At 44.9% G+C, this 20,191-nt stretch overlaps 1 protein-coding gene across 4 annotated transcripts in view; it reads right to left on the bottom strand.

Annotated features, from left to right (window-relative positions):
* ARNT2 (aryl hydrocarbon receptor nuclear translocator 2) overlaps positions 1 to 20,191 on the bottom strand; it is a 146,595-nt gene that overhangs the window by 8,516 nt on the left and 117,888 nt on the right. For all 4 annotated transcript variants that reach the window (XM_081888541.1, XM_081888542.1, XM_081888544.1 and 1 more), the window contains exons 13-17: positions 17,865 to 17,937; positions 16,668 to 16,791; positions 8,682 to 8,781; positions 4,110 to 4,248; positions 2,577 to 2,742 (exon numbers count right to left, since the gene is read on the bottom strand). In XM_081888541.1, the coding sequence (XP_081744667.1) occupies positions 2,577 to 2,742; positions 4,110 to 4,248; positions 8,682 to 8,781; positions 16,668 to 16,791; positions 17,865 to 17,937 (602 nt within the window). The remainder of the gene's footprint in view (positions 1 to 2,576; positions 2,743 to 4,109; positions 4,249 to 8,681; positions 8,782 to 16,667; positions 16,792 to 17,864; positions 17,938 to 20,191) is intronic.

Below are 20,191 nucleotides of genomic sequence, written 5' to 3'. Positions count from 1 at the left end.
TATTATAGTCATCTATTATGTAAAAGGACCCAATTCACAATACAGTAGTACCTCGGGTTACAGATGCTTCAGGTTACAGACTCCGCTAACCCAGAAATATTACCTTGGGTTAAGAACTTTGCTTCAGGATGAGAACAGAAATCGTGCTCCGGTGGTGCAGCAGCAGCAGGAGGCCCCATTAGCTAAAGTGGTGCTTCAGGTTAAGAACAGTTTCAGGTTAAGAATGGACCTCCGGAACGAATTAAGTTGTTAACCAGAGGTACCACTGTAATTGAATTAGGAAACTTGAATGAAGTCTGGTAAGGTCAAAGCAAAAGACCCTTCCTCAATGGGAATATTTTGGTTGAGTTTTGAGCTTCTCTGAGTATGACTTAAAAAACAAAAACAAAACAGTAATAATAGCCCCCATGCTTACGGGAGGCTTTGGTATCTAAGTGATCTCTCTTCACCTTTTGTTCCTGGCACTCGCCTTCAAACCGCAGAAATTGATTCATAGCCTGTCCTGAATTATCTGCTACAAACTCCGGGCTTGAGATATGCTCTTCAGTTTGCTGACGCGAGAAAATATAAATTCAAGCTCTCCCCACTCAACACAACAGCATTTTCTCCAAGTGCAAACAAACTAAACAAAAAAAAGACTGCCAGGTTTCAGGGCTCAAGGTGGATGGACTTTGTGATGACCAAAGAGCGCCATATATCTCCTATAGACTGGGGTATCAGCATCTCTCTCTTGTATATGTTGTCACACCACAATGCTCATCATCCCTTTGCTCTGCTGGCTGGGACTTATGGGAGCTAGGGTGCAGCAACATATGGAGGGCACCATGTTGGCTGCTGCCCCTGCTTTAGACAACTGCCTCTATACCTCCCCCCACACACAGAAGAATGGATTTGACTATCATCTTTTAGGCTTGCAGATGTACAGTCGTGTCTCCTACTCATTTCTCTGCATTTATATCTCACCTTTCTTCCAAGGAGCTCAAGGCAATATATATGGTTCTCCCCCTTCTCATTTTATCCTCACAACAACCCCATGAGGTAGCTTAGGCTGGGAGAGAATGCCTGGCCGCAGATCACCCAGTAAGAGCTTCATGGCTGAGTGCTGGATCTGAACCTTGGTCCTTCAGCAATTATTCCTTCACTGTGAGAAGTGAGGTTACAGGGAACCAGGCCTTCTCGGTAGTGGCGCCCGCCCTATAGAACGTCCTCCCATCAGATGTCAAGGAAATAAACAACTACAGTTGACGCTCAGGTTGCGAAAGTGATCCGTGGAGGAGGCATGTTTGCAACCCACAGCGCCACATCTGCGCATGCGCGAGTTGCGATTTGGCGCTTCTGTACATAGCGCGATTTAGCGCTTCTGTGCATGCACGACCACCGAAACCTGGAAGTAACCCGTTCTGGTACTTCTGGGTTTTGGCGCTTCCGAAACCCCCAAAAATGCAACCTGAAGTGTCTGTAGCCCGAGGTATGACTATCTTACTTTTAGAAGACATTTGAAGGCAGTCCTGTGTAGGGAAATTTTTAATGTTTGATGTTTTCTTGTGTTTTTAATATTCTGTTGGGAGCCAGCTAGAGTGGCTGGGGAAACCCAGCCAGATAGGTGGGGTATCAATAATAAATTATTATTATTATTAACCAAGCTGCTTTCTGGCTGTGCACCCTGGCTCACCAGTTTAGTTGAGCAAGCTACATGCCCGCACCATACATATAAAGCGCATGACCTTCCCCCAAATAATTCTGGGAAATGTGGTTTTTAAGAGTTCTGGGAATTGTAGCTCTGCAAGGGGGTAAACTATGGTTTCCAGGATTCGTTGGTGGAGGGGAAAGGGAAATCACAACAGTGGTAGAAATGTGCAGATACTGTCTAGCCTCTTTTAACTGACAATTCTGCTTGATGGGCCCCCAGATCACATGAATCGTGACAGCTGCACAGCACAGTTGCAGTCAGGTCTTGCTTGTGGGCTTCCCATTGGAACATCTGATTGGCCACTGTGAGTACAGGATGCTGGACTAGGTGGGCTATGGACATGGGCCTGATCCACAAGAGATACCGTATTTGTCACTCTATTAGACGCACTGGATGATTGGACGCACCTAGTTTTTATGAGAGGCTCCCCGCTCCCCTGCGGAGACTTCATCCCATGGCTAAGCCAGAAGCTAGAACAGCCAGCGGGATCCCGCTCACTGTCCTGGCTTCTTCTTTAGCCGCGAGCAGCCTCTCCTGGGCAAGGGGAGCCTTCATCCCCTGCCTGGTAGAGGCTGCGCACAGCTAAGGCTCCCCCAAGAGCCGTACGTGGAGAGTGTGGAGAGTGTGTGCAGCTCTTGGGGGCTCCTCGGGAAAAGTCCCCAAGAGCCGCACACACACTCCATGTAGCTCTTTAAAGGGAGCGCTGACAGAGCCTCCCACCTGCATTCACTGCATAAGACACACACACATTTCCCCTTACTTTTTAGGAGGGGAAAAGTGCGTCTTATAGAGCGAAAAATACGGTATGTTCGTAGTAAGTCGAAGAGACCTCATTGTACCTCATGGCACTTTTGTTTTAGGCGAGGCAGCCAGGCTCGATACCTACCAAATCCTGCTGTCCTGTTAGCTAGGCTGGAGTAGGCATTCCCGCTCGGAGAGGAGGTAGCAGGACTGGACAGGGGGCTGTACGATGCTGGGTCAGCAGAGTAAGTGTGACTGGTTCCAATTGCAAAGGGAGAAGACTGAGCCTTGCCAGACTGCGAAGGAATTTGCTGAATGGGAGAGTGAAAGACAACAACATCAAGGCGTTATCATCCTTCCCGCGGCATTTGACCCAAGAACAAAGTGGCGCAACAGACTCTATTTGCAAAACAAGCATCTTTACAGAGCTAGTTAGGTGGGTTGCTGTGCTCCAGCAACGTGGGTTCTGGGCTGTTTAAGTTCAAGAAACCCAAAGCATGTGCTACAAACTCTTCCCAGGCCAATGGTGGGGAACTCCTCTCAGACTGAGGGCCGCTTTTCCTTCCTGGGTGGGAATTGGAAGGGGGGGGGGTCACATGCCAGTGGCCAGCCAGACCAGAGGCAAAAGTGGGTGCAGCAATGAATGTAAATGTTACCTTTGTACAGCACACACACAAACACACCCCATCCTCCATACAGGGAAGGAAGAGGCATTATCAGAATTCAAGGACACATTCAGCCAGGCTTTTTTAAAAGTTTGCCAAACTGCTTTCATTGCTTTTCCAAATTTTACCTAAAAAGGTAAAGGTACCCCGACTGTTAGGTCCCGTCACGGACGACTCTGGGGTTGTGCAATCATCTCGCTCTATAGGCTGAGGGAGCCGGCATTTTTCTGCAGACAGCTTCCGGGTCATGTGGCCAGCATGACAAAGCTCTCCTGGCGAACCAGAGCAGCGCACGGAAACGCCGTTTAGCTTCCCACCCGAGCGGTACCTATTTATCTATTTGCACTTGACGTGCTTTTGAACTGCTAGGTGGGCAGGAGCTGGGACCGAACAACGGGAGCTCACCCCGTCACGGGGATTCAAACTGCCAACCTTCCAATCGGCAAGCCCTAGGCTCTGTGTTTTAGACCACAGTGCCACCCATGTCCCTAAATTTTACCTAATCAGCTAAAATAAATTTAATCCTTTTTTTTTGTTTCAAAAAATGGTTTCCTACACTCTATTCTTGATGCATCCAAAGTTTCCTCTTGTTGCTGATTTATTTTCCTTGTTGCTTCTAATACACATTCCGTTAAACTTACCTATCCTTAACCATCAGCTATTCACTTGCGAATTCCTGCATGTACAATACTTTAACAATTGCAGTAACTACAAGTGAGGTTACTCCGCAAATGATCAAATCCACAATAAATCAGTAATTAACACATCCAACCAGGCTAAAGCATTCCGTGTACAAACAGGACCAGTGAGAGAAGGGGCTTGGGGTTTGTTTCAAGGACCAGATCAAGAGACCTTGAGGTTAGCTAGTGCTGGCTCAAGACTTTGCGAGAGTCTTTAGGCGATATGTATTCAGGAAGGTCCCCTCTCAGAGGAAGACTCCCGTCTCTACTGCCTTCTCTCTTTAGGCCCAGGAAGTGAAACCTTTTCTATAACTTTTTCTATAACTCTCCTACCTGTCCTGGAAATGGAGGGCGACTTCCCGTCCAGGCAACTTGACTCTGATTTAGTTGGCGTGAGATCTGGGACAGGTTCTGACCAGCTGATGACGACGACTGGATGTCGTTGACGCCGGGCACGTGGACCACAGACGAGCTTCAAAGGGAGAGAACAGGAATGAGTTTGACGTTATAAGGATGCTCACGGGGTTGCATCCAATGTTACTCATGGAATAGACCTAACAAAATCAACAAATACCTTAGGTCCATTAATTTAATGGCTCTGAGGAAAACGTTGTTGAATGCAAACTACTGTTTACAAGAACACCTGTAATTACAGTTTGCAAACCTCCCAATCAACCAGTAAACCACTTAAACAAATCACATTTTGGGATACATGGACTACAACTCAAATGCAAAAAATGCAGACTATTACTTTTGCAGCATTGAACATCCCAGAATAACCCTTTGATCTTAAGTAAACTTCTTCCGAGGACTAATGGCAATATTTTAAAAGTATACAGGGTTTTTTAATTGCCTGGTATTCTATATCAACCAACAATGAAGATATATAGAAAGCTGAAGAGGGACCCTGATAAGGAATTAACAAGAATGTAAGTACAGTGGTACCTCTGGTTGCGAACGGGATCCGTTCCGGAGCTCCGGTCGCATCCTGAGGAATTCGCAACTGGAGGTGCTGCTTCTGCGCATGGCGCAGTTTAATGCTTCTGTGCATGGCAAAACCCGGAAAAATACTTCCGGGTTTGCCATGTACGTATCCCAAAGGATACGTAAAAGGAGGTGAACGCAAGTAGAGGTACCACTGTAGCTTATATGCACAGAGATACTTTCAGAGTGTGCAAGAGGAAGGAATACCTGCCTTCAGAGATGCCCACTGCCCATTCTTTCTGCAGAAGTCACTAACCTGGATGTGCCTACCGGAAGGAAGTATTAAACCCGGAACAATTACTCATGCAGAGATGCAACAGGCAAGTTCATCTGAGGATGAACCAATTCAGCAACGTTTCTGAACATTCTAGTCATATTTGATGAAGAATTGCATCAGAATTCCCCCCCCCCCGAGGTTGGTTAAGGGGAGGCATGGCCAGGAGCAGTGAAACACACAAAAACGCAACAGGCACATATTTTGGGCTTGCAAAACACTCTTAATTATTTAATTTATTTCTCATGGTATGCTAGCACTGCACTCACGGCACACACAAATGTACCCTGGCAGCAATTTTGGGGAATTGCTCCAGAAACAGAGCCAGAAAGTGCCAACCGAGGGACTCAAATCTTGGCAGCATAAAGGAGAAGATGAAAACAACTCTCCCCCCAGCCCTTTGCAGGTGTTTTTAAACTCCAAGAGATCCTCCTCAGCCTACATGAGCACACACAATGGGCAACAGTCTTCTTAAGCAGAGCCCTGCAACCTCCATTCCTTCGTTTTACATGGATGAGTCCAGATATAACCGAAGACTGAATGCAATTAATATATTTGCTATGGGTGATATTGCCTCCTCCTGCATTGGTTTCAAAAAGGATGCTATTCATAATTGCAGAATGCCCCCAAAGTATACTTTTCCTACAAAAGAGATACGAAACTATTGTTTCCCGAGTTTTGTTTTTTGCAAAAAACAAACACAAAAGTGCTATGCAGCAGCCTAAAGGATATCTCCTTCCCCACTTCTCAGTTCATGATATATTTTCCATTTCCACTTTCTTCTCTGCAGAAAACAATAATAGCAACACACAGCATTTGTTTAACAAAGGCCAAGGGTTCAGAGTGCTTTGCAGTCATTCTCTCAGTCGTACTTAAAACCTTTCTAGAGGGGCCATAGTTCAGTGGTAGAGAGCACACTTCATATGGATCCAATCCCTGGCTCCTCTAGGTAGGGCTGGGAAAGACTCCTGCCTGAAAACTAAACATGTGGTCTGTTGCTGAGCTACGGACCCTCATTGGTGGGCAGTCAGATGATGCGGCAAAGTCATGTGCCCCAGGGCCCATGTGTAACATTTTAAGGGTCATGGGAGGCAGGCAAGACCCACCCAACATGTTTCTCTGGACCAAGTCCACACGCCAAGTAAATCAGATCACTGTAACAAAACAGTGAGAAGACCCAGACCACAGTTCTCACAGTGGCCAACCAGATGTCTGCTGGAAAGCAGGACCTGAGCACAAGAGCACTTTCTCCTCTTCTGTGGTTTCCAGAAACCGGTATTCAAAAGCATACAGCCTTAAGACTGTGAAATCACAGTTAGAAGGGGCCACGGGGATCCTCTAGTTAGAAGGGGCCACTAGTTAGAAGGGGCCACGGGGATCCTCTAGTCCATCCCGCAGGAATTCTTTGCCCAAAGTGGGGCTCAAACCCACGACCCTAAGATAAAGTGTTTCAGGCTGTACCAACTGAGCTATCCCAAGTTGAGGGGTTGTAGAGTATTAATATCCAAGCAAACGCAGAAGTAAGCCCTGCTCAGTTCAATGGGGCTTACTCCCAAGTAGATGTGTGTAGGATTGCGAACTTAGGAAGCCTCACCATTACAGACTTTGAGTCTTTAAGATCAAAGAACCTGGGGAAAATAAAATACATAACTACTTTGTACTGCATGATCGCTGTCTTGTTATGACTTCTATGACATGATGTACCTTTCTGGAATTTCCCCGAATGGAGAATTGAATCTCGTTCAAAATATACTAGCTGTGCAGTTATGTTATGTAATAAATTATGTACAGTAATAAATTTGCCCTGTACAGATTACTAACTCTACAAAAAAAGGAGACCAGAGATCTTCTGTGCTGTGTCTGTTTTCATGATTATGTAACATTCAAAAGCAAATAAATACTTCTTAACTATACCGGCCTCACTTTTATGTTGCAGGAGACACCCAACAGAATAGCATAGAAATCTACACACAACCTTCAAAGAAAACAGTTCAGGAATCCCAAACCTCAGAACAGCCATGGGAAATTAGCTGCACTGTAATGTAGTCCTAGCTTCACATATCAGATTTAATTAAAGCATATTTTAATATTGGCAATATCCTCTAGGGCTACTTACTGATTGCTTTTTCATTCAGGCAATAAACATCAAGGAAGGTTTTTTCTTTCCAAGAAAAGCGTTTCCTTCCCAAGAACAACACTATCAATTATATGCTCAAAACAAACCACACCACACTCGTTTCTACAAAAACATAGCCGGCATTTGATTTCTAATTCCCTCTCCTGGGCACCTAACTGGTGAATGGTGTGCTCTCTCACCCTCTCTCCTTTCTTGTTCATTGTTCAGCGGCTCTGAAATTTAGGGTCACTACACAATTCAATGAAATCCTACTTGAATAGCTGCATGAGTTACAGCTGTTTAATGTGCATTTAGACGATGCACATCTGTGTATAAGAACAGACATCCCTCTTTTTGGAAGAGGCATTTTATCTGAATGAGAGAGAGAAGGGGGTTGCCTCTTCTAAGATGGTGTCTGCCTTCTGCAGTTTTCAAAACCGCGGTTCCCAACATGGGACACACGCCCCACAGGGGGGCAATTTGATTTTTAAGAGGGGCAATTCCAGAATGAGTTAGACCAAGTTAATGGCCTTTTAGGCTTCCTCCATGTGAATAGGAGTTCACTTTTAGAATAATAAGAATTATATGTCATGGGGGGGTGGCAATCAGGATTTTAGAGATGCTTAGGTGGGGCATGGCCAAAAAAAGGTTGGGAACCACTGTTTTAAAACTAGTTGTATAAAAATTATATCACACACACACACACGAAAGAAATATAATCATTTTGATTATTATTCTGTGTTCTTTTAAATGTTTTTAAATGATGCAATATATGTACGATGCAATATATGAATATTTTTCTAAATAAAAAAGGGCACTTTTTTAATCAGGCAAAAAGTTTTTAATTCATTAATCTAACTAATAAATCAGACTTTACCTTGTATTTCAACCCCGCCCCCCCCCCGGCTGTTGTTACTATTATAATGCCCCTCTTTTGGTTTGCTTCCATTTCCATCTTGCTCCTCCTCCTCCTCTGCAGTCCCCTTTTCGCTTCTTCGCATTTTGTCTTAATTCCCACCCCCCCCTTCTACATTCTACTGGCTGTCTTTTTCTTTACTGTATCCAGGTGAGATTTATACTTTTGCACACTGAGCCAAGTTTATTAGTCGCTCTCTTAAAAGGCATTTCCCAAATTTCCATTTTTAATTTTTATTCCAAACTCAACCTATATGTTATTTCAGCAAAGACCCTCAAGAAATGGCAAAAAATGATTGTCAGCTATATACATCAGGGCAAGAGACCTAGACTGCGACTAACTGTATTGTATCAACATTCCCAGAAGGTGAGCACAAGTCAACTACATTTGCATAGACACCATGATGCGGCCCATATACAAAATTTCAGATCCCGAAAAATCCTATTAGTGGATGATTCCAGGGCAAAGTGATTTCTGGAAAGTGGCCACAGGGATTCTTTCCTATAGGGAGAATTAAGCCATGATGCTGTTAAGAATCAAGGACTGTCGTCATCTATGACTCTTACACAATTGCGTTTCCTTTCTTGTGATTCATTCCGCTGTCATGTACAGTACCTGAACGACTTTCCAGAATGTCCCGGCTGGAAGGGGCTCCCTTGAGAGTAGATCTGCTGGTTACCAGCTGTGGATGCTGAAGGCATCATCTTTTTATCTGCTGCAAGAACAAGCACAGAAAAAGCCATTTCAGGATAACGGGATGGGAACGCACAGGAAATGCCCATTGCGCAGCAATGGAAAAATGGTTTAACAGCCTATTGTAGCAAGACAACAACAACTACAAAACGCACACAACCAAAACCAAAAGTTGGTAGGGCTCCCTTTCAACAATACCATTACAGTGGTACCTCGGGTTAAGAACTTAATTCGTTCTGGAGGTCCGTTCTTAACCTGAAACTGTTCTTAACCTGAAGCACCACTTTAGCTAATGGGGCCTCCTGTTGCCGCCGCGCCACCAGAGCACGATTTCTGTTCTCATCCTGAAGCAAAGTTCTCAACCCGAGGTACTATTTCTCGGTTAGCGGAGTCTGTAACCTGAAGCGTATGTAACCCAAGGTACCACTGTACAAACAATGTGGAAATTAACAACTTGCTTCAGGGCTGATGAGATAATCTTGCCCTCCAGTTATACTAGCGGGGCTGCTCCCAAGGTCACAGTTATGCCAATGCACACTTTTTCAGGCTAGTAATGTTCGTGGCCTTATGTGCAAGGCTGATACAGTCAGGTCAATTTTTTAACCACATTCCTTTAAGAATAACCCACCAGGAAGCTTTGCACATCCGATCAAAACTTTGTGTGTGTGTGTGTGTGTAGGGAGGGACTGTGACCAGCCAGGGGAGGAGCTGAAGAAGAGACGCTGGAGGTAGAAGGGGAGGTCTTGTCACTGTGAGTCCAGGGCTGCCTTTGTAGCTGGCAACAGCTGCACCTATCCTGAAGGAGCAGGCAGCTGCACACTCAGCAGGCTCATAGGGTGAGAGCCTCATGCGTGAGCACACCCTGTCTTATCTTTTAAAGCTTGGCGGGAGGTGCATGGCAGTTGTTGGGACATCTCTGTAGCTCCTGTTTGGGTCTTGCCTTTGTCATATCTCTTCCCTTCCTCACAGATCCTGAACTCTTGGTTCCTGGACCTTGTGTTTTCTACTGAGCCTGAACTGCTATTAGCCTGCATAAAGACTGTTGGCCTTGTGTTGCGAGGCAGTAGTCTGACAGTAAGACACTTGTATCATCCTAAAAAAAAGGTGCGGTGGGGGCAGGAGGTGGGAGTACCGCTGCAAGAGATGGGGATTTGGAGTGTAGCAGCACACACCCAATTATCCCCGTAGCACTATCCCTGTCTGCTGCTTCTCTGCTTTGGGGAGATGCTATAGTTTGGTAGTAGATCACATGCTTCTCATGCAAAAGGCTCAAGGTTTAATTCTTAGCATTAAACCTGGATCAGGTAGCCAGTGATGGAGAATACCTCTCTCTGACTAAGACCCTGGGGTGTCACTGCCAGTCGGAATCGATAATCCTAGTGTAGACAGATGTACCCCTATGTCTGACCTGGAAAAAGCTTCCTCTGTTCATTTTGGACCTTGAACGGGGAAGTAGAAACAGTGCCCTCTCCAGGTGCATCATCACAATACAAAACATACAGTACGTACAATTTGACACCTTTAACAGTGCTCAAAATCTAACATCTACAGCAGCTGCTTTGTGGCGCAGTGAGTGAGCACGTTCCTTATATGCATAAGGTTCTGGATTCTATCCATAAATTGCAACACCCTAGAGGTCCCGGGCCCTAAGGAAGTTAGATTAGCTTAAACCAGAGCCAGGGCTTTTTCAACACTGGCTCCGGCCTGGTGGAACGCTCTGTCTCATGAGACCAGGGCCCTGCAGGATCTGATTTCTTTCTGCAGGGCCTGTAAGACAGAGCTGTTCTGCCTGGCCTTTGGCTTGGAGTCAATTTGATTCCCTCCCCCTCTTTCTTTTTCCTTTCTCCTCCTGTGATGAGGCTGCATGTTAATGTTTTAATGTTTTATTTTAATCTTGTTTTTAAGTTGTATTCATTCAACTTGTTTTTATTATTGCTTGTTAGCCGCCCTGAGCCCGGCCTTGGCTGAGGAGGGCGGGGTATAAATAAAAATTATTATTATTATCCCTGACACCTCCAATTTAGAAGGATGAGGCAAACAGGAAGTGACGGGAAAGTCAGCTCTCTGCTGGAGGAGATTCTGGCAAGCTGCTGCCAGTCAGAAAAGGCAGGGTTTGACTAGACAGAAAAGGCTTGAAGGGACGTAGCAAAATGGTAGAACTTGTGTTTTGCCAGCAGGTTAAATCCCTGGCATCTCCAGGCAGGGCTGGGAGAGAACTCTGTATAAAAGCTGCTTCCAGTCAGTGTAAATAATACTGAGATAGATGGATCAATCGTCTGACTTGGTACAAGACAGCTTCCGCTGTTCTTAAATAATCGGACCTGATATAAGCCTGTGTTGCTTTGTTCACAAGCCGCAAGCTATTCTCCACGCCCACAAGGTTCAAAATGTGAGTTTCTGTGCAGGAGTTGTGGCACGGGCACTGCAGAGCCAGCAGCTGAAGCATGTGAGGTGAGGGCTGGCCTCACCGCCAGAATGTATATGCTAAAACAGCCATTTGCCTGGCTCCTGGAAGTGAGTCAGAGGCAGTTAAAGACTTAGTTGCTGACCAGGGATGGATCTAGTTCAGTTCAGTTCAAGCTTATTTGTCTTCCTGGCCCTTGGCCATTAACAAATCTCGGGAATCTAAAACGCACTGCAAACAACAACTGCAACGTTACATAGAGCCGCAAATTGACCTGAAGACATTGCACAACAATTAAAAAGCATTTCCTCAGAGCTTGATCAGAGTCAGAGTCGGTGGGCAGCTGGTAGGATTTAGCAGCTGTCAAAGCAAAACTGGTGACACTAGAGCACCGTGTGGAGATCAAAGTGTCAGGGCTGCAGTTCTTCACCTCTGGGTCCCCAGATGTTGTTGGACTGCAACTCCCATCATCCCCAACCAGTTTAGTTAATGGTAGGAATGATGGGAGTTGTGGTCCAACATCTGGGGAGCCAAGGTTGAAGAGCAGTAGGTTAGAGACTAGGGAGACCCAGTCTCAGTTATTCTCCCTCAGGCTAAGCTACCTCACAGGGTTGTTGTGTAGATAAAATGGGAAGAGAGAATTCGTTGTATCACCTTGAACTTCTTGGAGGAAAGATAAGGGGAAAAGCTTAATAACTACATACAATGATTTTTAACATGACCTCTTTGTTTATCAATGTCAGCTTTTGTCCATTAGACTCACATACATGCCAAAGCTCCACAAACTGCTAAACAACTTCTGTTTTAGATTCCCTAAAATTGGACATGGACATGTAGTAACATTTGTCGTCATTACTGCAGAAAGGAAATCCCCCGCAAATGATTGTATAAAAACAAACAACTTCTGTTTTAGATTCCGTAAAACTGGACATGAACACGTAGTAATATATATCGTCATTACTACAGAAAGGAAATCCCCCGCAAACGATTGTATGAAAAACAAAGGGATGTTTTGTGTTTGATCCAGAAACTACTCCAAGGTGCATGAAATGAAATTTAAGTTGGGTAAAATCTCTTCTTAATGAAAATTTTGACAACTGCAGCATATAAGGTTCTCAAGTTCACATAATAAGAATAATATTTGTTGCTTGTTTTTCTCACAGAGTGACCTAACACAACTTACATAAAAACCAGTTCAGAACATCCAATAAAAATCTAAAAACACAGCTAGACAGATAAAACTCCTCAGGGCTTACAGATTCCACCCCAAACAAAAAAAAAAAGCCACAATGCCAACACTTAAACTAAGGGTTAAAAGCCTGGGGAAAGAGTAAAGCCTTTGCCAGGCACGTAAAAATAAAGATATTGCCAGGTGTGCCTTCCTAGGGAAAACATTCCACAAGCAGGTGGGGGTCACCACCGAAAAGGCCTGCTCTCCTGTTGCCACCATCCTTTGGAAGGGGCACACAGAGAAGGGCTTCAGATGATGATAGCAGGTTCGCCGAAATGACTTTAGGGGACAAAAGTGGATGGAATGGACACACTGCGGACCCTCAATTTTACGTTCTCTTTTTGAAGCGGCATCATTCTCTCTCTCTCAGGCTGATATTCAGTGGTTGTAAGAGCTGCCGGTTAGGGTCTCAGAATGACACTACCTGCACCTAAGAGGGAGGGACACGGGTGGCGCTGAGGGTTAAACCACAGAGCCTAGGACTTGCCAGTCAGAAGGTCGGTGGTTCGAATCCCTGCGAAGGGTTGAGCTCCCGTTGCTCGGTCCCTGCTCCTGCCTACCTAGCAGTTCGAAAGAACATCAAAGTGCAAGTAGATAAATAGGTATCGCTCCAGAGGGAAGGTAAACGCTGTTTCTGTGCAGTGCTCTGGTTCGCCAGAATCGGCTTGGTCATGCTGGCCACATGACCCGGAAGCTGTACGCCGGCTCCCTCGGCCAATAAAGCGAGATGAGCGCCGCAACCGCAGAGTCATCCGTGACTGGACCTAATGGTCAGGGGTCCCTTTACCTTTACACCCAAGAGGGAGGCACCAGCAGGTTCAGGGAAACCCCAAGTAGTTTGCAGAAGAACAACAACAAAAATTGGGGGGGGGGGACACCTTAATGGGAAAAACTCAGACATCCCAGTAGGAAGTAAGCTAGGTCAGTGGCAGAGCACCTGTCTTGGATGCAGAGAAGGTCCCAGGTCCAGGTAGGGCTGGGGATGCTGCCAGCCAGTGTAAGGAACTCTGAGCCAGATGGACCAAGTAATCTGACTCAATGCAATATGTTCTATGGCCATCCAATTGTTCGTCATATGGAAAGGCAATAAGAGCTCAGTGGTACAGCATCTGCTCTGTATGTTTAAGCTCCAGGTAGGGCTTTGCCTGAAACCCTGGAGAGCCACTGCAGGTCAGTGCAGACAATATTGGGCTGGATGGGCCAATGGCACCTTCTAGTGGCAACGGAAGGTTGACTGGGCATGGGGAGGCAGAAACAGGGGGTTTTTTTGGGTGGGGGGAATAGAGTGGCTGGAATCCAGAACAGAAACACTGCACTGCAACATCTGCTTGTCGGTCCCACTTGCTAGGCCAAGCTGTGCGCCTACGGAAAGCCATCTAGTGGATTTCCCCCAGAAAATCTGATTTCTGGTATTCGGCTGTGTGTTTCCACAGAGGCAGGGGGTAGAAGGAGAGTTCCTTATTTTCGAATTTGGACTCTCAGCAAGTGCAGAACTTCTGACCTCAGCCCATGTCCTTGACAGTTTTATATATATAATCTGTCTCGTAAGACATGCCGCTCATAAACATATGGCTCTTTCTTCCTGCTAAGATACGTGCTTGACGGCTGCAGAGCAAACGTCCCCACCAAGATTGGCCCCTCTGCATGAGCTTGGACTATTTGCACAAAACCAGTCCAAAATCAACACAATGCTAAATCCTAGAAGTAACGTGCAGGTTTGACTGTATATTTTTGAGCACACCTAAGTGAAAAATGCGACTTTTTATCACTTAAGGAAAAAAGGACACGGAATTATAAATGGTGCCTAATCTAGAGAAAGCCATAGGTGGAACTTATTAAACGCACACACACACAAATGAAAACATCTCTCGTGCCGTTCATCTAAGTCTTGTAGTCAACCTCCACCCCTTGCATATTTGCTTTAATTAGTTCCTTCCTGGTATGCAAAACTCATACAAACAGCAAACTATAGTTTGCACTTGCCCTGCAAAGTAGGATCAAATCCCAGTTTTGCAATCCTGTAAATAATTTTGCAATAAAATGTAAATAATAAGAACACAGGAAGTTGGTTTCCACTGAGCCAGACCATTGCTCCATCTATCTCAGTGGCTCTTCAGGGTTTCAGAGAGGAATCTTTTTCTGCCCAGCTCAAGATACCAGAGACGGAACCTTTTGTATACAAAGCATGCACTAGGCCAGTGAGCTGTGCACTTTCTCTAAAAACAGGAAGCTGCCTTATACAATCATACACTGGTTTTCGAACAGCTTAGTTCTCGAACGTTTTGGCTCCCGAATGCCGCAAACCCAGAAGTGAGTGTTCCAGTATGTGAACTAATTTTGGAAGCCAAACGTCCGACGGGGCTTCCGATTGGCTGCAGGAGCTTTGGTTTCCAAACTTTTTGGAAGTCGAATGGACTTCCGGAATGGATTCCGTACGACTTCTGAGGTTCAACTGTATTGTTGTTTTCCTCCATTCAATCTAGCCCAGCACTGACTACAGTGGTACCTCGGGTTACATACGCTTCAGGTTACATACACTTCAGGTTACATACGCTTCAGATATGTACATACGCTCCAGAAATAGTACCTTGGGTTAAGAACTTTGCTCCAGGATGAGAACAGAAATCACGTAGGCCAAAATCATCTGGAGGGCTGAGGTTGAGGAAGCCTGGGTCAGACCATTGGTCCATCCAGCTCACAACTTGTCTATAATGACTGGCTATAGCTGTCCTGGCCCACTGCTACCACTCCCACGATTCTTCCAATATTTGGGAGCCTCCACGCAGCACGGGACAATTATTGCTTGCGATGACACAGGCTGATGCTGTAGGTTGGAATCTTGTTGGTTGCTAATGGACCGTTCCTACAGTGACCCAGATCGACTTTGAAAAGTCAAGGCCGGGTGAGGTAAGCAGAACAAGAAGTTCAGGGAGACCTAATGTTTTTCCTTGTTGGCAAAAGGTCATTGTGTACCTAGAAAGGACCCCCTGGTGGCTATCTCCTCATTTCTCTTTAGTTGCAAACAGTGGGATGTTTCAGACTTAGCTGAGAGCTACTTGCACGATGATTAATTCAAAACAAATGTAAAACTTCATCCTCAGCAGGGAAGGTTAGGAACAATAAAAAGGGGGAAACATCACTTCTTTAAACTGTTACTGAAAAAACACAGCACTCCTCCCACCCAGGAAGAGACTAGGCTTGTTTATGGATGGAATAGCTACTTGCTGTACTGTTCTCCTCCAGGCTTACAGGCACCGTTTGAGAAGCAAGCCCCTTGGTTTTCCCTTTTACTAAACTTAACTTTCTTTATTAATCTGCTGCATTGTAAAACTTATCTATGAGACCAGAGTTACTTACTGAGTGACTTTTGCTGAAAGCAGCACAGAACTTGGTTAAAATGATTGGCGGACTGCACCTAACAGTGTTTTACTCAGAGCAGACCCATTGAAATTAATGGATATGGTTAACATAGGTCCATTAAATCCATTACTGTCAGCAGAACATTGTTGGATACAATCTTTTGTTATTGCCTAGGCAGGAGCCTGTGGCTCAGTTGCAGAGAATCTGCCTTGCATGCAAAAGGTCCCCGGTTTAATCCCTAGGTAGGGCTTGGAGAGAACATCTGAGGCCCTGAAGAGCTGTGCTACTTGATCATGGTGCCATCAGACTCAGATGTTTCCTATAAGGAAACCTAATTGCTTGGGGCCTGCTAGCCATCCTCAACTACTAGCCACTATAGCAACGTGGGTGGTGCTGTGGTCTAAACCACTGAGCCTCTTGGGCTTGTTGATCAGAAGGTAAGTGGTTCAAATCCCCATGACGGAGTGAGCTCCCATTGCTCTGTCCCAGCTCCTGCCAACCTAGCTGTTCAAAGGCACACTAGTGCAAATAGATAAATAGGTACCACTGTGGTGGGAAGGTAAACAGTGTTTCTGTGCGCTCTGGCTTCCATCAAGGTGTTCTGTTGTGCCAGAAGTGGTTTAGTCATGCTGGCCACATGACCCGGAAAGCTGTCTCTGGACAAACGCCGATTCCCTCGGCCTGAACGTGAGATGAGTGCTGCAACCCCATAGTCACCTTTGACTGGACTTAACTGTCCAGGGCTCCTTTGCCTTTTTTTTTTTACTAGCCACACCCCCTTTCCCACCAAGGTATGCACACTGGAAGGGAGTGTTTGGTTCAGTATTTATTCAAGATACAAGTATTTTGTCAGAATAGAGGATCACAAATAGCAGCAATACCAATAACAATCTTAAGAGCAGAGTTTACTTACTGGTAGTTATGCCAGCGAACATCTCGGCAAACCTTGGATCCCTCTCTTGGGAGAAGATGGCATCAGGTTTCTCCACTGGCTTCCCACCCTCATGAACATTAGACTGTATACTTGGAACGGGTACCTATTTGCAACAGGCAGAGAGAAGGAAGTCACATACCCCTTTATGGCTAAGCTTCCACCTTTTCAAACAGCAGTAAGCTTCAATTGTCTTATGATTTTCTGTACTGCCACAGAGCAACTCTGGCCCATTTGAATGCTCTTCAGGACATGAACCAGGGGTCCTCTGTGCCAGGCATTCATTCCCAAACAACGGCTTATCATGTAGCAGCAAGTATTCCGGTGGACAGGGAGAAAGCTGTGGTTAATGTTGCTGCCATGTGACTGCAAACTAAGCCATGGTTTGGCTTAGTGCTGCATCAGAACTCGGGGTAAACGATTTGTTTCTCCCAAACAAGCCATGAGTGGTAGAGCCAAGAACAAACCTTGGTTACAGCTCATGGTTTGTTTGGAGTTAGACAAACCACAAGCCTCTGTTCACCTGCAATGGTTAGATAAATCATGGTTTAGCTCTCATGACTGTGATTTTCTCCCTGTGCAACAACACACTTGCTTGTTCCCATTAAACTGTTAGCTTAGTATTATGGGTAGACCCCACATGGTTTGTATGGAAGTGAGAGCTGGACCATAAAGAAGGCTGATCGCTGAAGAATTGATGCTTTTGAATTATGGTGCTGAAGGAGACTCTTGAGAGTCCCATGGACTGCAAGAAGATCAAACCTCTCCATTCTTAAGGAAATCAGCCCTGAGTGCTCACTGGAAGGACAGATCGTGAATCTGAGGCTCCAATACTTTGGCCATCTCATGAGAAGAGAAGACTCCCTGGAAAAGACCCTGATGTTGGGAAAGATGGAGGGCACAAGGAGAAGGGGATGATAGAAGACAAGATGATTGGACAGTGTTCTCGAAGCTACCAGCAAGAGTTTGACCAAACTGTGGGAGGCAGTGGAAGACAGGAGTGCCTGGGGTGCTCTGGTCCATAGAGCCACGAAGAGTCTGACACGACGAAACAACAAAATGGGTAGACCAGGCCAGTATGTGCTTGTGGTGTTGCTTAGATTTCCAATTCCTGCCTATTTTTATACACAAACAAACAAACAAACAAACAGGGAGTCCACCTCGCCAGGTATGTCTCACCTGAGATAAGTCATATGATGATAGTCCATCTCTCTGGTGCACCTCAAGCTCTGCTTGTTGTTGCTGAAGTTGCCTGGAAGCAGGAAAGAGAAACTGTTGCTGCTGGTTCATTTGAGGCTGCAGGACTATATTTAACAGACAGGAAGATTGTCTGGCTGGCTGTGACTTGCCAGCTTAATATCCAACGTGCGCCTCCTTGCCCTATACCCTCTTGGTCCAACCTGTTCACCTTCCCCAATGATAAAGCAAGCATGCTTTTAAATTTTGCCCCAGCACAGGAGAGGAAAGATGGGTGACTGGTGGGACCAGGAAGGAACAAGGCAGGAGATGTCTGGGTATGCAGAACCATAATTAGAGACATGCAGGTGTTTGTAACCTTCTTCCCCTGTAAGGTATTCCAGCAATAAATCATTTTCCAATTTAAAGAAAAGGGCATTTGGGATGGGAGCTGCAGAAAACCTGAGCTCCTGCTTCTTTCCGGCAGGCAATTTTAGAATTTTTTGAAGTTCTCAATTGCAACCTACTAAGATTGAAGGAAATAAAGCCATCTGAATGCATGAGGGGGTCACCCTGCGGCTGATAGCCTTAATCCAATTAGGGAAACTTTGGAAGTAAATTAAAATGTGCAGTAGCAAGGCCCTCTACATCAAAGGAAACTGACACATTCAATACCGGGGAGGTGAAATGAATCAGAATGAGGAAGAGAAATATGTCAAAAATGCCTGTATAAATCTCTTGGATGCAGACATAATCTGTGTCCAGTGTCAGGTGCTTTTTAGGAAATGCCAAAAGTCAGTTTATTTGAAACCAACAAGGCTGGTGGTTCATATACCATACATTTTTCTCTCCGCATGAATATTTCCAGTTGGCATGGGTCCGCCTTGGGTCTGTTACCCAATTAAAGAAATCTTAGTCCATTAATCACATAAGTTTGAATCGAACACCTGATTCTTTAATCAATTAGATCTGCATAGATTTCTACACTCATAAAATCAACTCTAAAGATGATGGCATACAGTACTCTCTCTATCTCTCTCTTTTTTTTTAAAAAAAGACCATCTTCAATAATATTTGTACTGCTCACAGAACACCTTACATGTTATCTATCAGGACAGCAAATTTATGAAATTGGCTCCCTTCATATTCACCTCTTATAATACTAAAGCCCTGGTTTAGCCAATGAAGCTGAAAGGTGCATCATATCTCTTGGGCCCCCCAAAAAAAATTAAAGAAAAAAACTGGATGTACATTTCCAAAATATGAAATAAAAAACAAATAAAATAAAACCTACATACAACAACAGTGGCAAACGGCTCTAGATATCTATTAGATTCCTAAATTACCATATAGCAGAGATTCAACATAAAAAACAGCGACAATTTGTTGTTGAGGAAGGACAGCTGGACATATAAAGTAGCTTAGGGCCTCATCAAACCTAAATCCGGCCCTGATCATATCCAGGAAAGACTTAACATGGAACACGTTATGGAATCTGCTACTACAAGATGTGGCAACACCCACCAATTTAGATGGCTGGCCTTTAAACAAGGATCTGACAATTTCAATAGACTACCAATGTCTATTAGTGATGATGGCTATATTGAACCACCAGGAACAATGGCGGTATGCCTCCAAATGCAAGTTTCTGAGGAGCCACAGTAGTGGAGGGGGTATCAATTTTGTGGGCCTCCCAGAAGCATCTGGATGAGTCATGTTGGAAAAAAAGGATACTAGACTGGATAGACCCCACACAGTTCTTCTTATGGGTTCTTATCATATTAGGAGGACATATCTCTCATTCCACCTCATAAAGCATAAAGCCCATTCAACATCATCGGGTCTCATATTTTGGATGGAACCAGGGCACTTGCCATGTTTTCTTCTGCCGAAAGTCAACGGAAGTTAACACAGATGGGAATGTTGGTGGGAAGGCAAAAATTTTACATGGGACTCTCCTTCGGAGCAAAACAAAGCACAAAGGGCTAAACATTAAACTCTTCGCTTCTCCAGGAAGTTCATTTTGGATGGTTGTGCCCAAAATAATCTTTATTATTATTATTTTCTTTTGCAGGGAAATAAGTGAACATTTGAACCTAATGTTTAGTTGTCTTTCCACTCGGAAACCAGATCTGGAAAGCTGATGGCTTCCAGCCGGAAGGCAGTATCAAATAAACACAACCAACTAATGCAATCTTCAGCTCCCCCTACAGCTCTCTGTAAAAAAATAAAAATAAATCTATGTGTTTGCTTTACTTTTTTATCTGATGGTTATGGATAGCTTTTTCACCCTGGTTTCTATACAGATGGTCTCTTGATTTTTGGTTAGG

The sequence above is a fragment of the Podarcis melisellensis genome, assembly GCF_964234715.1.
Source record: "Podarcis melisellensis genome assembly, chromosome: 14".
Taxonomy (NCBI): domain Eukaryota; kingdom Metazoa; phylum Chordata; class Lepidosauria; order Squamata; family Lacertidae; genus Podarcis; species Podarcis melisellensis.
This window is presented reverse-complemented; position numbering and strand designations above follow the sequence as displayed.